The sequence below is a fragment of the Epargyreus clarus genome, unplaced genomic scaffold, assembly GCF_041222505.1.
Source record: "Epargyreus clarus isolate Ecla_fem2 unplaced genomic scaffold, WU_Ecla_fem_2.2 ptg000009l, whole genome shotgun sequence".
In the NCBI taxonomy this organism is placed as follows: Eukaryota; Metazoa; Arthropoda; class Insecta; order Lepidoptera; family Hesperiidae; genus Epargyreus; species Epargyreus clarus.
Genome location: NW_027332217.1, coordinates 14,435,365 through 14,448,940, shown reverse-complemented (window position 1 = coordinate 14,448,940; position 13,576 = coordinate 14,435,365). Strand labels below are relative to the sequence as shown.

The window sequence follows — 13,576 nt, the reverse complement described above, 5'->3', positions numbered from 1 at the left end:
TGCTTGTTTGTGGCATAATTGCTTTGACAAATGTTTGAAATGTTTTGTAAACATTTGTCAAGATTATTTGTGATTCAGCTAAGCTAGGGTTAATTTAATAGAGGTTTTTTTCTAAAGTGCGGTCGGAAAATTATTGTTATTAATTATACTTGATAACCCGCATGGCGGAGTGGTCAACATGTAAAGGATTCCGGGCTCGATTCCCGCACAGACAGACATCTTAAATGAGGAATTATATATCAGTTCTGAGTCTGTTTGTGTCTTTGTGTGTGTTCATGGCACCCACAACACAACACATGGAACTCCTAGTGTGGGGCTGTGAGTGTAGAAAGCGTCACTGGATTAAAAGGGTGAAGGAAAACATTATGAGGAAACATGTATGCGTTCTATCTTAACCACGTTGTGAACTATGGTCTAAATTCATCTTACTGAGACGTGCCCAGCAATGGGACTATAATGAATTCACTGCGACGACTATAATACGAATATATACTTTATCATTCAGAATAGAATTTGCATTAAATTCTATAGAAGATATTGAATAAGAGCCCGATAGAAACGGTAATGCGTTTCTAATGTAACTGAATCCTTGAAAGGTATTTTGCATATTTTATTTCCTTGCATTGCGAGTGAAGTAGAATGTCATTACAGAATCGAAAATATCGTAATGGTTCACAAGATCTATAGTATACTATTATAAGTAAATGTTACTGAAGTCAAACTTGCCGGCTGTTATACATACGAGGCCAAAATATTATTTTACAGGAGTGGAAACACAAGTTCAGGTAGCTGATATTATGTAATTTTTATTTTTATTTTCCAAAGCTGTGTGTTATGGAGGTTCTTTCGTCGCTTATTCTCCTTAAAAATCACAGTCCTCAGGGGCAGTAAATCATGGGTACCATAAATACAAAGTCTCCATAAATACATAGAATCTAGCATATACTCTTCTCAGTAAATTTATACAATAGTTATGAAGCCTATACGTTTCTGGTGCAACGCATCGCCTCCAGCGTATGTACCAAGTAGAATAGAACCCAGTTCCTCAATAACTATGTGCTCAGCTATTATAGTACCTATTCCATTCTCACATAGGTCAATATCGTGTGCAGCATTCTGGACAGTTTTACAATTCAGTCTGGTCTGAAGATATGTGATAGTTGAAATACACTTTAAGTTTCAGTAATAAGATTTGTAATCCCTTGGCACCGAATAACGTATTCAGTGGAATGTGTATATCCAATGTATGTTGTATGGTATGGAGCGATGGAGTGGTTAGAAATTCGATCCTTCAGGGTCTATGGTTCAGGATCCAGGTACTTCTGAATTTTTAGAGTTATTAGCGTATAAGATTGGTAGGTACCAGGTGCGTAGCTACCTTTGAGGACTAAGTTGGAACGCTCCGCGGTTTTTTTGTATAATATAGAAGTAGCGGACGAGCATGCAGTCCACCTGATGGTAAGTCGCTCCTGCCGCCCATAGACACCCCAGATAGGATTAGATATTCGTACCTGAGGTCAGCCAAAGTTGCGCCGCCACGCTTGAGGACTAGGCTGGAACGCCTCGGAAAAGTCTGTCTTCCTTACCACATCCTTCAAAACGGAACACAGCAGCGCCTAACAATGTTGTGGCAACAAACTAAATGGCTTTGCTACCCTTGAGGACTAAGTTCGAATACCTCGTATAAGTCATTTCTTTAGCATACCTTCTTCCCAGATCGCAGCAACTTATAACACTGCTGCTATAAGACAGGAATCGGCATATGCTTGTGTATAATCGGGACCAGAAGTTTTTACGTTTCAACAAATATGAGTGTTTTGGTATTTGTTTTCGTATTTGCCCATACAAATTCCAATCAGCGCCCCTAGCGGATCGTGTCAGAACTAGGAAATCGTATGGGCCAATACGTATGAATGCAGGAGAAAAGCGTAGCACTGTTCGCCCTGTTTAACTCACGTTAAGCCCTTTTATATCCTGATCTAACTACTAGAATTAGGTCGTTCCACTTGACAGCCAAAATTTCCCTCGAGATTTGACATTGGTGTTTTGTGAAAGTCGCTACATCTCACTTGTGATGTGACGTTTATATTGTTTCAGATTGCGTCATATTTTGACATGGCAATTTCTTTGTGTTCTAGACTTTTTTGGTTCGTTTACTCAAAGGTCTGATTGTGATTTGGAGTTGTTACACTGTATTACGTTAAGTTATAAAGCTTGTTTTTAATAATGTTTTCAATAAAACGCTATTTTTATATTTAAAAAAATATTCGGCCATGCACGTCTGTGTTTTAAATGAAGCGTTTTTTAGACATTTTAATGGGAAGTCTCATAATACTTTGATCATGATGATTTTTAGGTTTTATGAGTGAACATAGAAAATCCGTAGCGATTCTCACGTGATCTTATTCTAGTATAATTTTTTTTTTGTTTGTATAAAGTGCCAAGTGACTAAAAGGTACTTTATATTAATTACGATCTAGCCAAATTTATGACTAATGAGTAATTCTACGCTAACTTAAACTGCTAAATAATCATATAATGAAGGTGGCGTCCTCTGACACTGCACTTCTTTGTTTTAACACATAAGGGTATCTACTACACATTGTTCTTGTGTTCTATAATAAAATTTAAAAATTTACACTGAGTTGTTTACTCGTAACTAAAATGTAAACGTAACGTAACGAAAATTGTAACTAGACATGGAATTGACAGAGCACTTATCTGTTTCCCTAACCTAGATAAACTGTGTTAGGTCAATTTTGTCTTCAAATAAAACTGCCAAAGTTATTAAACTTGAGGACTTGTCACATCAAATAGGTATAAGCTACAAGTTTTATTGACCAGTACCCTTAGTATGAGTTTTTACGTTTTTACAAAAGTTACTGTTTTTGTATTTGTTTACGTATTTCCCATACATTTCCAATCAGTTCTGATACGCTGATAGTCCGCTAGGGGCGCTGATGATGTTGATGAAATATAAAATGATAAAATATTTCTTAATGGTCATTCGGATTTATGGTTTGAGAGTTCTATGTTTATTAAGGGTTGGAAACCTAGTCGGTGCCTGCAACCCTGGTGTACGAAAACCCATCTGCAACGCATAGAATAGTGGGTTGTAATTTGAAAATTTTCGATCGTAGAAGTCTATTGCAGAAGTCTGTGACTCATTTATTTCTAGCGTGAAGTTTTTCTATCCTTAAGAGTAGCAGACGAGCAAGTAGTCCACCTGATGGTAAGTGGGTACTGCCGCCCATGAACATGTGTAATGAACCCCAGATAAGATTAGATTCTTTCCCGACGCCGGCCTCAGAAACGTCGCTATTTCTGAGGACTAAGCTGGAATCGCTTGCAAAAGTAAGTTTCAGTATCAAAATTATCAAAGTAGCAATCCACAAATATATACACAAATTCTTTGCAACTAATAAACGTTTCAATGGATTTGTATGTATGGTAACTCACTTACACATGATGTGACACCGTGGCATTACGTCTATGTTTTATGATTCTACTAATATGGAATTATGGTGTTGGTTACAGACATCCATGAGCGGCTAAAATCATTTACCATCAGGTGAACTGCAAGCGTTTTTTACTTAATTTTTTTTATAAAAAATATATTTAAAAGGGCCTTAGTCGCTTATATCTTGTAGTGAGACAAGGCGGCGAAGTTGGATTAATCCGCGGCGCCGGTGTTCTATACAGCTAGTTCAGAACTTCCTCAGATACGATCTTTGACGACTCATTGGCTTAGTTAGTTGTTGAATGACTAAGGAAAGTCACGCGCTATGGAGTTTTTATAAGCTTAGTTTTCGTATAATAATCTCGAGATGAGTCAGAAATTAGCGATGAACTATGGATGTTTATTGACCTCGTTTTAGTTGCTTTTATCCTGTTGGACTTGAAAATGTTTGATGAGTTGATGTTTAAGCCAAGGAGGGCATGGATAAAGCGAATACAATATTTCACCAATAAATCAAATATGGGTCGCCAAAACTTTGGAGTTATTTATGTATAAATATATTTTTATAATTTTGTGACAACGTCTTATAATTCATTGGAGCCGGTTGCACGCACCAAAAACATGACTCATGCGGCGTTACCTCGCTCTGACGCGTTCCATTTAAGGATTGAAGTGCAAGCGAGAGCGCGGAACGAGCGACAGAGAGGCACTATCCATACAAAATATCTATTAAATAAATAAAATATTTTTTTTTCTTTTGAAAAGTGCAACCATTCCATCAGTATTTTTTATGACATTGTCACGTTCAAGTATCGTCAGTATACCGACTTTACAGACGACCGTTTTTTTTTTATTAAGAATCAAATATGCTGTCCATCTGGTGGTAAATAGTTAATGGTGTCCATGGACATCTGCAACAAACAGACACGATGTTTAATCCTGAAGACCAAGTTGGAAATTCTCTAATAAATAATGTCTTCTTTACAACATCCTTCAAACTAGGATACAACAGCGCTTAACACTGCTATTGTTGGATAGAAATAAATACGACGGTGGTGCCATCGGAGTCGAATCACAGAAGATTCTACCATCTTTAAGCCACCTGTATTTAACATATAGGACTTTAGAGAAGAAAGGAGAAATCTGTGTTAAAATCAGTGTAGCACAGATCATTTGCGTTAGTGATCACATAATTCAGATAGACTTTATGCTCGTCTGCAATTGCATAAATAGTACAACGATGAGTACTTTACAAGTACTTAGTGCTGGAAAAAACTCATAATAGAACGCTTAGAGCAAACAGTGCATACAGTGGGAATGTAGGTAACTGGGCAAGAAGCAATCTGGAGGTGATTTAGACGTGGCTAATTTCCACTTGCTGGAAATGGACATTTTGTTATGCCACAAGTGAAGAGAGTTAGCGATTACACAGCAAACATTTTAGATATTAAAATCATGTAAAATTTTGAATTCTGATATACTTATATTAAATTTGGTTTTTAATATTTCGAGAAACCGCAATCGAGCGTGCCGAATCCCTATTTAGATTCCGACTAAGATTAAAAATTAAAGATTCTGGTTTTATTTTCTGGTTCTAAGACTCGGTGTTTATGTACCCTTCTTTGGGTGTCCATGACACCCAAGACACTCAATCCTAGTATAGGGCTGTTATTCCTAGTATAGGGCTTTCCATTCTGACCTTAAATTAGACTTGATATTGTAATATTTACATATTGCTAAATCTAAAGCTAATCTACTACATTAGGTGTTCTTCTTATTTCTTCAGACATAAAACGTATCAGACACAGGCCGTGACAGACAAGATCAAAGTTTAATTCGTAATATTTTGATAGACACGGTACACATTGTATAAGAGAATACTTTTTGTCTGTCATTGCCTGACATGCTCTATGTCGGAAAGAATACTTCTGAAAAACACATCGTTTCTTATCGATGGCTAATTGATTAGAAATGATACTTTACACTTTGAATATCCTATTGGAAGAATTGAACGTTGTTTAACGAATAATTGCTATCAATGAGCGTCCCTTTGTTATCGTATAACAAAGAACTAATTAAGAAAATTGGTCGCCGTTTGCACAGTTATTTTGCTTGCTCTTGAATTGGAGGTAAGATTAATTGCAAGACGGAAGATCAGAGTTAAATTATTAACTAATGGCGTCCAATTAAGTAAAGTTCTTTTACAAATCAATCAAGAGTGTCTTATTCTGGTCTAAAATAACACGTCAATTTCCCATTCGTTTAAATGTATATTGGCTATAACCTGTATATATCCTACTGCTGAGCACAGATTTCTCCCAAAACTAGGGGATGCCAAAATGCCTGGTGCCCCTGCTGGCCAATCTTTGTCGGAAGATTTCAAATCGCTCATAAGATTTCCAACAAGGTTTATTGATTCAGCCAATGATATGATCTTGTGATTATAGCAAAGGAGCAAGCATACAGTTCACCTGATGGTAATTAGATATTGTCGCTCATGGACATCTGTTATCACTCCCAGGTAAGATAAGTTTGCCATAGATTACCACAGATGCGTTTATCATATAAGGTTTCCTTTTTGGTTTAAACGTACGGAATCCGAAAAACACACAACGGGTTTAAAAACGTTCTTCAATCGTTCCAAATAAATTGAGAATCTATTCTGGTCCAAATTTAGAGTGTTCGATTCCGTTTTCTTCACGTTTGAGATTTGTGAAAGCTAATTTAGCAGCATTATATCCGCTCCTCCTACCATTTGTGGCATAGCCGTTGGCGCGTCGCCAGCTGACCCATTCATCTTCCTTATGTACTTTTGATTAACCCTTTCCTTGTTTGTATTTGAAACTATGCCTCGGTGGCCACTGATACTTTGCTTTGATGGTATTGATGCGTCTCTAAAGGCCTGTTTCGAGTAATTGCGTCAAGTTATGGTTGTTGGTTTGTGTTGTGAAGTTATACCGGTGTTGCGATTTTGAGGTTAAGTTTTGTACGTTATTATTTATAGATTTTATTAAATTGAAGTGGTAGTTGAATGAATGAGGTCGGCTTCAATGAAGGTAGTCACTGCCGATTACCTTGTATATAAAACAAAGATAAAATTCTCTGAGCAATCCCCAATTGGAAAAATTTACTTGAGATTAGCTATTCCTAATTACATTGTTGTGTGTGTTGTGTTTTTGGCTCATCATAACCGAACACAGCTTAACACTAATTTTGTTTTAGCAGAAAAGTGAATTCTTCCTTTAATTTTTCATTATCGATATTATACATGTTTGTAAATACTCCTTAGGTACTATATTATTCTTAAGTATATAAGTTTTCAATAAAATTATAAACAATATGTTTATTCATGATTATTCCCAAGCGGTGTTGCCGACTTTAGAACTTTGAAACTAATTAACCAAGCAGTGGATAGACAAACTGACGTACTCTTTAATATAATTATATTTTACGAGTATAAAATCAATGCAAACGATCATGCAATCCATCTGAGGGTAGTTGGTTACTGCCGCTAATGGACATCTGTAACTAATTCCATATAGAATAATTGTTCTAGATGAAGCTGATCACAAATGTTAGCAATTAATGCAAGGCATTCTAACGTCCTCAAGGGAAACAGCGCATTTGTATTAATCTGAACTGAAATAGAACTGTAACCCTATCTGAAGTTGATTATAGATGTACATAGAGGGCAGTGGTCACTTGCCATCTTGGACTGCATTCTTGTTACTTGCTACTTGGAAGTAATAGCGCGAAAACCTTCGGGAATTGAACAAATCGGTATCTCAGACCCTCAGCCAATCTGAGGTATCTCACAACCATACTCATAGACTCATGTAACCAAATGTCTAACACGTGTAATTGTCGACAGTGACGAGACGCGGGAGGTGGACGGGCGCGCCCGCTCCGAGTCGGGGGACGTGGACTCCGTGTACTGCGTGCGGGGAGCCCTACACGACTCAAGGCAACGGGACCAGGTATATATCGCTGTTCCTCTGCAGGACACCGGTCTCCGTCAGAATGAGAGGGATTAGACCATAGGCGACCGCGCTGGCGAAGAGCGTATTGGTAAACTTCACATAACTTTGAATACTTTTTATGACTTATCAGGTATGCATGTTTCCTCAGGATGTTTTCCTTCATAATGATAATACGTGATCCGTGATAATGATTTTATAATAAGCACATAACTTTGAAAAATTAGGATTTGAACGTCGGACCCCTCGATGAGACCACGTTCAACCACTACGCTATCAGATCTATCTGGTCACGGATACAAGTACACTCACAACAGGGTAATAACCTAGGGGTTGGACTTCGGCCTCTTTATCGAGAGGTCCGAGGTTTAAATCCACAAAATATCGTGAGGAAACTGCATGCCTGAGATTAAGAGTAAGTTCTCAATGGCCTAATAGCCTAAATCCATCTAATTCTTAAAGGAGACTCGTGTCCAGCAGTGGGACGTTAATGGGACTTCATTAATATATTTCATGGAGTAATCAATGGTATGTTATGTAGATACATCTTGTTCAAAACTCTCATGTATAAACGAGAAAGTTTCATAATTTATAAGGAAGTAGCTCAGTCCGCCTCTCAGTTTAGAGTATACTGCATTAATTGATACCGACGCTGACTATAATTGTGTTAACGGTAGAAGTTTTGAGTCTACTCGTCAATTCAGTGCTATTGTTGGTATCAAGATAAATGGCAGATTTTGGATGAACTTGCAGAAAAAACATTCATTATTTGACGCGATTTTTTCGCTGTAATAATAGTTGGTAGGTGAAAGTGGTAGAAGCCTTTGTGGTTCGACTCTGGCGGCACCAACGCCACACTTATTCCTGCCTCGTAACAGCAGTGTTAAACGCTGCTGGTTTCAAGGGTGTGGTAAGGGAGACATACTTTTCCGAGGCATTCCAGCAGCACCTCAGACTGACATAGTGATCTATCAAAGCACAGCACAAACCACTGGACGGATCGGGCTGAAATTTGGCATGCAGGTAGATGTTATGACGTAGGCATCCGCTAAGAAAGGATTTTGATCAATTCTACCCCCAAGGAGATAAAATAGGTAATGAAAATTCGCGACCCATTCTATTGAGAGGTGCATTCTGACCAAGATTAGACAGATATAGGTATGAAGGTGGTGTCTCTGGAATCGATCCACGAAGGGTTCCTTGACCTTACAAGACATAAAACTGTATCATTAATAGAGAAAATTAGACACATGTTTTATTTAAGGCTAGACAAGATAATGTTCATAACACAATCTCGTTAAGTTCGTATCTTGGTGAAACACGTCATAAATTTTAATTTTTCAGCGAGTGTGAGAACTGCCAGTAAAATGGTAATGTTATATGTATGTATGAGTTTTAATTTACATACTTTGGAGATAAAGTAGCTTTCTTTTTCTACGAGAAACTGTGAATGCTTTTGTTTTTAACAAAGTTTAATTTCAGCGTAAGTTTCCGAAAGTTTTGGTTTATTTTTAGAGATCGACAAATATTATAAATTATATTTTAAACTAAAATAAAAGAACGAATAAGAATAATGTACTAAGATATAAATTAGATTTTTTAATTACATACGTAGATTTAGTTTCGATTATTATCGATATATTTATGACGACCCACAAGGCTGACCAGTCACCTTATCGGCCTAACTCGCAGAGTACCGGGTTCAATCCCCGGTCAGACAGACATCGAAATGGTCAATTTAGATTTCAGTTCTGGGTCCGTTGTTTATTTCTCTGTAGTGTATTTGTGTATTTTTCTATGTTTGTGTCCATGTTTCCCACAACACAGAGAAACCTAGTGTGGGGCCCTGAGAAATGTTTATATACGTACACTTAGAGAGTGACGGAAATGTTGAAACATTGATTAGAATAAGTTATATTTATCTTAATAAATACATAATTTTATATTCTCAAACGTTTATAGTGAGGTATTTCAAACCCGTGCAAAACGCATCTATTATGCAAACACCTATTAATTATTATGCAAGACTCACAGACCAATTAACTGTATGTCGAACTTCATAGCTTCGTTCAAAATTTAATTCTCAAACAATATTTCAGTTAAATTCGTATGAAGTTTGCTTTGAACCAGGTGTTAACATTTCAAGCTAATTTAGAGTGAATGGCCAGCGCTTAGGGAATGCATTTTTAAATTGTTTCCTGGGGAGTTTAACGCCAGGTCTGTAAATGCCCGGCGGTTGTAAGATGCGAATTTTATAAGCGTCTGGTTTGAGAAATGAAGTAGAAAAGTATGTTTTTTTTTATAATATAGGAGTAGTAGACGAGCATGCAGTCCACCTGATGGTAAGTGGCTACTGCCGCCCATGAACATCTGTAATCAACCCTAGATAGGATTAGATATTCCTACCTGAGGACAGCCACAGATGCGCCGCTCTACTCCTGAGGACTAAGCTGGAACGCCTCGGAAAAGTATGTCTCTCTTACCACGCCCTATCTGGGGTTGATTTCAGATGTTCATGGGCGATAGTAGCCATTTACCATCAGATGGATTGCATGCTGCTACTCCTATATAATGAAAAAATACCCAAAGGAATATGGTTAAGGTTTTTCTTCAAAACAGACCACAGCAGCTAGAATACCTTGTTTAATGTTATGAATTTGGCGGGATTCCAATAATTGCAAGTGCAACTGGGTTTGCGTTACGTCACGGTACAAAACCGAGTTTATACAAACACAACATGGTTTTACAGACAACTTAGATTTTTGTGGCCTTTATTTCCGCGATTTTTACATTGTTTGTTTGGGTATATTTTAGTATTGTTTGCACTGTTGACAAAGTCAAAAAGCTACAAAGGGGCGTTTGGGACTTTTAAGTAACTATCGCTGAAACCCTTTTTATGTCTTCCTGCTGGACATGGATCCCTCAACACAACTGTGGGAAGCCTGAAACGTACTTCACCGTGCTGCTCTGAGGTGTATTGGTTGAGGGAGAAGTGGCCAATCCGTGTCTGATGTCAAACCCCCTATAAAACCTCCGACGAGCTTTAATGACATGTATGGAAGCCCGCGCGTAGCGTGTCAGGAAAGGCGCCGTAATATATTGCCCACAAAGCAATATTGCGCATCAATTTTTAATGCTTGCTAAAATTCAGTACGTAACAAAACCTATCTTTTCTAGGGTGCTGCATCCCGGAACCAGAGACGGGGCTGGGCAGCGGTCCGAGCGTGGTGCGTCGCGTGGTGGCATTCAGGGAGAGACGACCTGGAAGACACCGAGATGGAAGAGGAGCCGTCAGACCCCGGGTACGCCACGCCCGTGTCCGTGGAAACCCCGCTGCAAAGCACTGTATCCAGGTAATGGAAGAATAGAAAGAATGAAATACATGTATTCTTGTAACAAGTTGATTATTAATAATTCATTCTTCCTCTAGGTGCACATCAATAAACGTCATCAGGGATCCATACGCAACGCGTGTTAGTTCAGCGGGAGGGTCCACTGCGGATGATGGAGGAACCTCGCCTCTCCGTCTCAATTACGACGCGTCATCTCTCCTTCCCTCAAGAGACAGTAGGTCTCTGCCGCCAAACACGAGAATTAACGCCACTACCTCACCAGCACCAAAATCAGCCTCTGCTGACTCTGTATATACTATCTTAATCAGATTACCCGACACAGAAGCAGAGAGACCTAGCATAAAAATGATAACAGAAGAATCGCCACCTGCTAACACAAGAACGCATTATCGCCCTCCAACAAGAGGCGATTCAGAACTGAACATTCATCCGGGTGGTCATGGTGCGTTGACACGGCGAACGTCACACATACCGGACGCTCGGATACCGTTAAACGCAAAAATAATTCCAAAACAGTTAGTTGGCAAGGGATTTTGCGCGAAGCAACCCAAGAAGAAGAAAACGCAGGAAAAGAAACAAGAATCGAAGGCAGCGAAGACGTTGTCAGCTATCCTCCTATCTTTTATAATCACTTGGTTGCCTTACAACATACTCGTGTTGTTGAAGCCCCTCACCGCGTGTACGGTGTGCATTCCGGACGAACTTTGGTCCTTCTTTTACGCATTGTGCTATATAAACTCTACGATAAATCCCGTCTGTTACGCTTTGTGCAACGCGACCTTTAGAAGAACGTATGTAAGAATCCTGACTTGTAAATGGCATAACAGAAATAGAGAAGCTATGACTAGAGGAGTGTATAATTAATTTTCGTAAGGGTATTTAAATGGATTTAGAAGTGTTTTAGCTTGGAGATTGGTTTGTAAATCGCTGGTCGATTTACATAAAGTATTCGGTTTTGGATCATCATTCGGTTTTGCAAATGCAGAGCTATCTATCAAGTTAATACAGACTCGGTTGCCAAAAGTAGAAAATTGTATAAAATGTTGATGGCGTGTCGGTTAATAAATTGTGTATCGATTTTTACTTATAACGAATTATTTTATTTCAACGTGACCACATTTTATGTAATTACTTACAAGTTTTGTTATTATGTGAAGTTTTGTTATTATTTTAGTAACCTTGTAATTGAGAACATCTGGGAACACCGAAAGATTTGAAGACTTTGTTTGATTCAACTTGGTAGATATTTTTAGGTATTTAAATTTCAATTTTATAGTATTTTCGATCAGAGTAAACTAATAATTTACAGTTATTTGTCTTATCCACACTTAAGTATATGTAGATGAACTTGGTTTTCCTTAGTGAGTCAATCGTCCCGTCCATCCTTAGATTTATTTGATAATTTTGTGATAATACCTTATTCTTCTTATTATTAGTTCTAATAGATTTTATTAGTAATCTATTTTAAGATCAGTTCCATAACCTAAGGTTTATGTGGAATTTGCCAAATTATTTTCGAAAGATAAATCGAGATGAAGTTTCGGAGAGAAGTCTAGTCATTGAGTGAACAAACAATTCTCTAGTCAAACATTTGTTTAACGGTGTTCGATAATTGTGTGAGCTTCTAGGATTAATATTGACGAATTTAGAGCGCGAAAATTTAATTTTGAGACAAAGTGACTGCTTACATACATTCCTTGATATTCGTAGTCGAGATAAGGCGGGACAGTTTATAAATTAAATATAAATGTATTTTATTCACAAATTTTATCATTGTCTTTTGTATCGACCAATGTATTTGAAGAAATATACCGTAATGAAAATCTTGTTTTGTACTCGTTTATAGATATCCAAAAGTTAAGCTTGTTTTCGAAATCTAGTTAATTATTTTATTGTAAATTCGGCAATTTCGTAATATAAAAATTCTAAGCAATATCTTAACAATTTTTACGCGAAGTGTATAAATTTTAATATTTTAAGTGACGATGGAATTGACATATTTAAAGTGTTTAATGACTTTCTTTAATAATTCGTGATTTTATTGTCCTTTGCTGTGTAAATTATCTATTTGATTATATCTTCTAAATTATAATACAACGATTTCAACTATTTAGATGTGATGGTCCTTAGGATTTACTCGTTTAAGTCACTTCTTAAATTTTGAAAGCTGTTTTATGTTAAGCTGCTCGCTCACGGACCATCTTTCAATCCATTCAAGCATGGAAAAATCAACAATTTCGTGGTACACATTCGATTTTCAAATTCGTCTTAAAATGAAGATACTAAATCAGTAAATTTTCTACTTTATCGCATTTGGCATATGACGACAACGTATTGATAGAAGTGTCTGAGACCAATACAGAAAAAAAGTTGTAAAAATCTATATTATGCTGCGGACGCCTTTGGCAGTTGCCGCAAACTCCAACGTTTGGCCTTAACAAAAAACGCTAAACACTTGCAAACCTACACAAATTAAGTCAAATGCTCAATCCAAACCTTTGAATTTGTGGTTGGCGTGCAGACGCGGTATTAGGATTTTTTATTTGCTAGTACTCATAGTGTACTATGAAAATTTTACAAATGGATGGGCAGTAGGGACAGTTAGCTTAACATAAAAGGGCATAAGCCTTCAGTGAACCAGTTATTCGTGTTTGTGATAGTATATTTAACGAACGGAGTTTGGATTAAAGGAGTAAATCTATTTATCTTAATAAAGGTGATTGAATGCAAAGTATTGTTTTCAAAATGGCATTAATGAATAAATGGCTGGATTTTTTTTTGTGAAT

At 37.3% G+C, this 13,576-nt stretch overlaps 1 protein-coding gene across 1 annotated transcript in view; it reads left to right on the top strand.

Moving 5' to 3' along the window:
- Nucleotides 1-10,794, top strand: part of mAChR-A (muscarinic Acetylcholine Receptor, A-type) — a 55,168-nt gene extending 44,374 nt beyond the window's left edge. The window contains exons 3-4 of the mRNA XM_073076892.1: nucleotides 7,332-7,437; nucleotides 10,615-10,794. Of these exons, the coding sequence (XP_072932993.1) occupies nucleotides 7,332-7,437; nucleotides 10,615-10,794 (286 nt within the window). The remainder of the gene's footprint in view (nucleotides 1-7,331; nucleotides 7,438-10,614) is intronic.
- The last annotated feature ends 2,782 nt before the right edge of the window (nucleotides 10,795-13,576 follow it).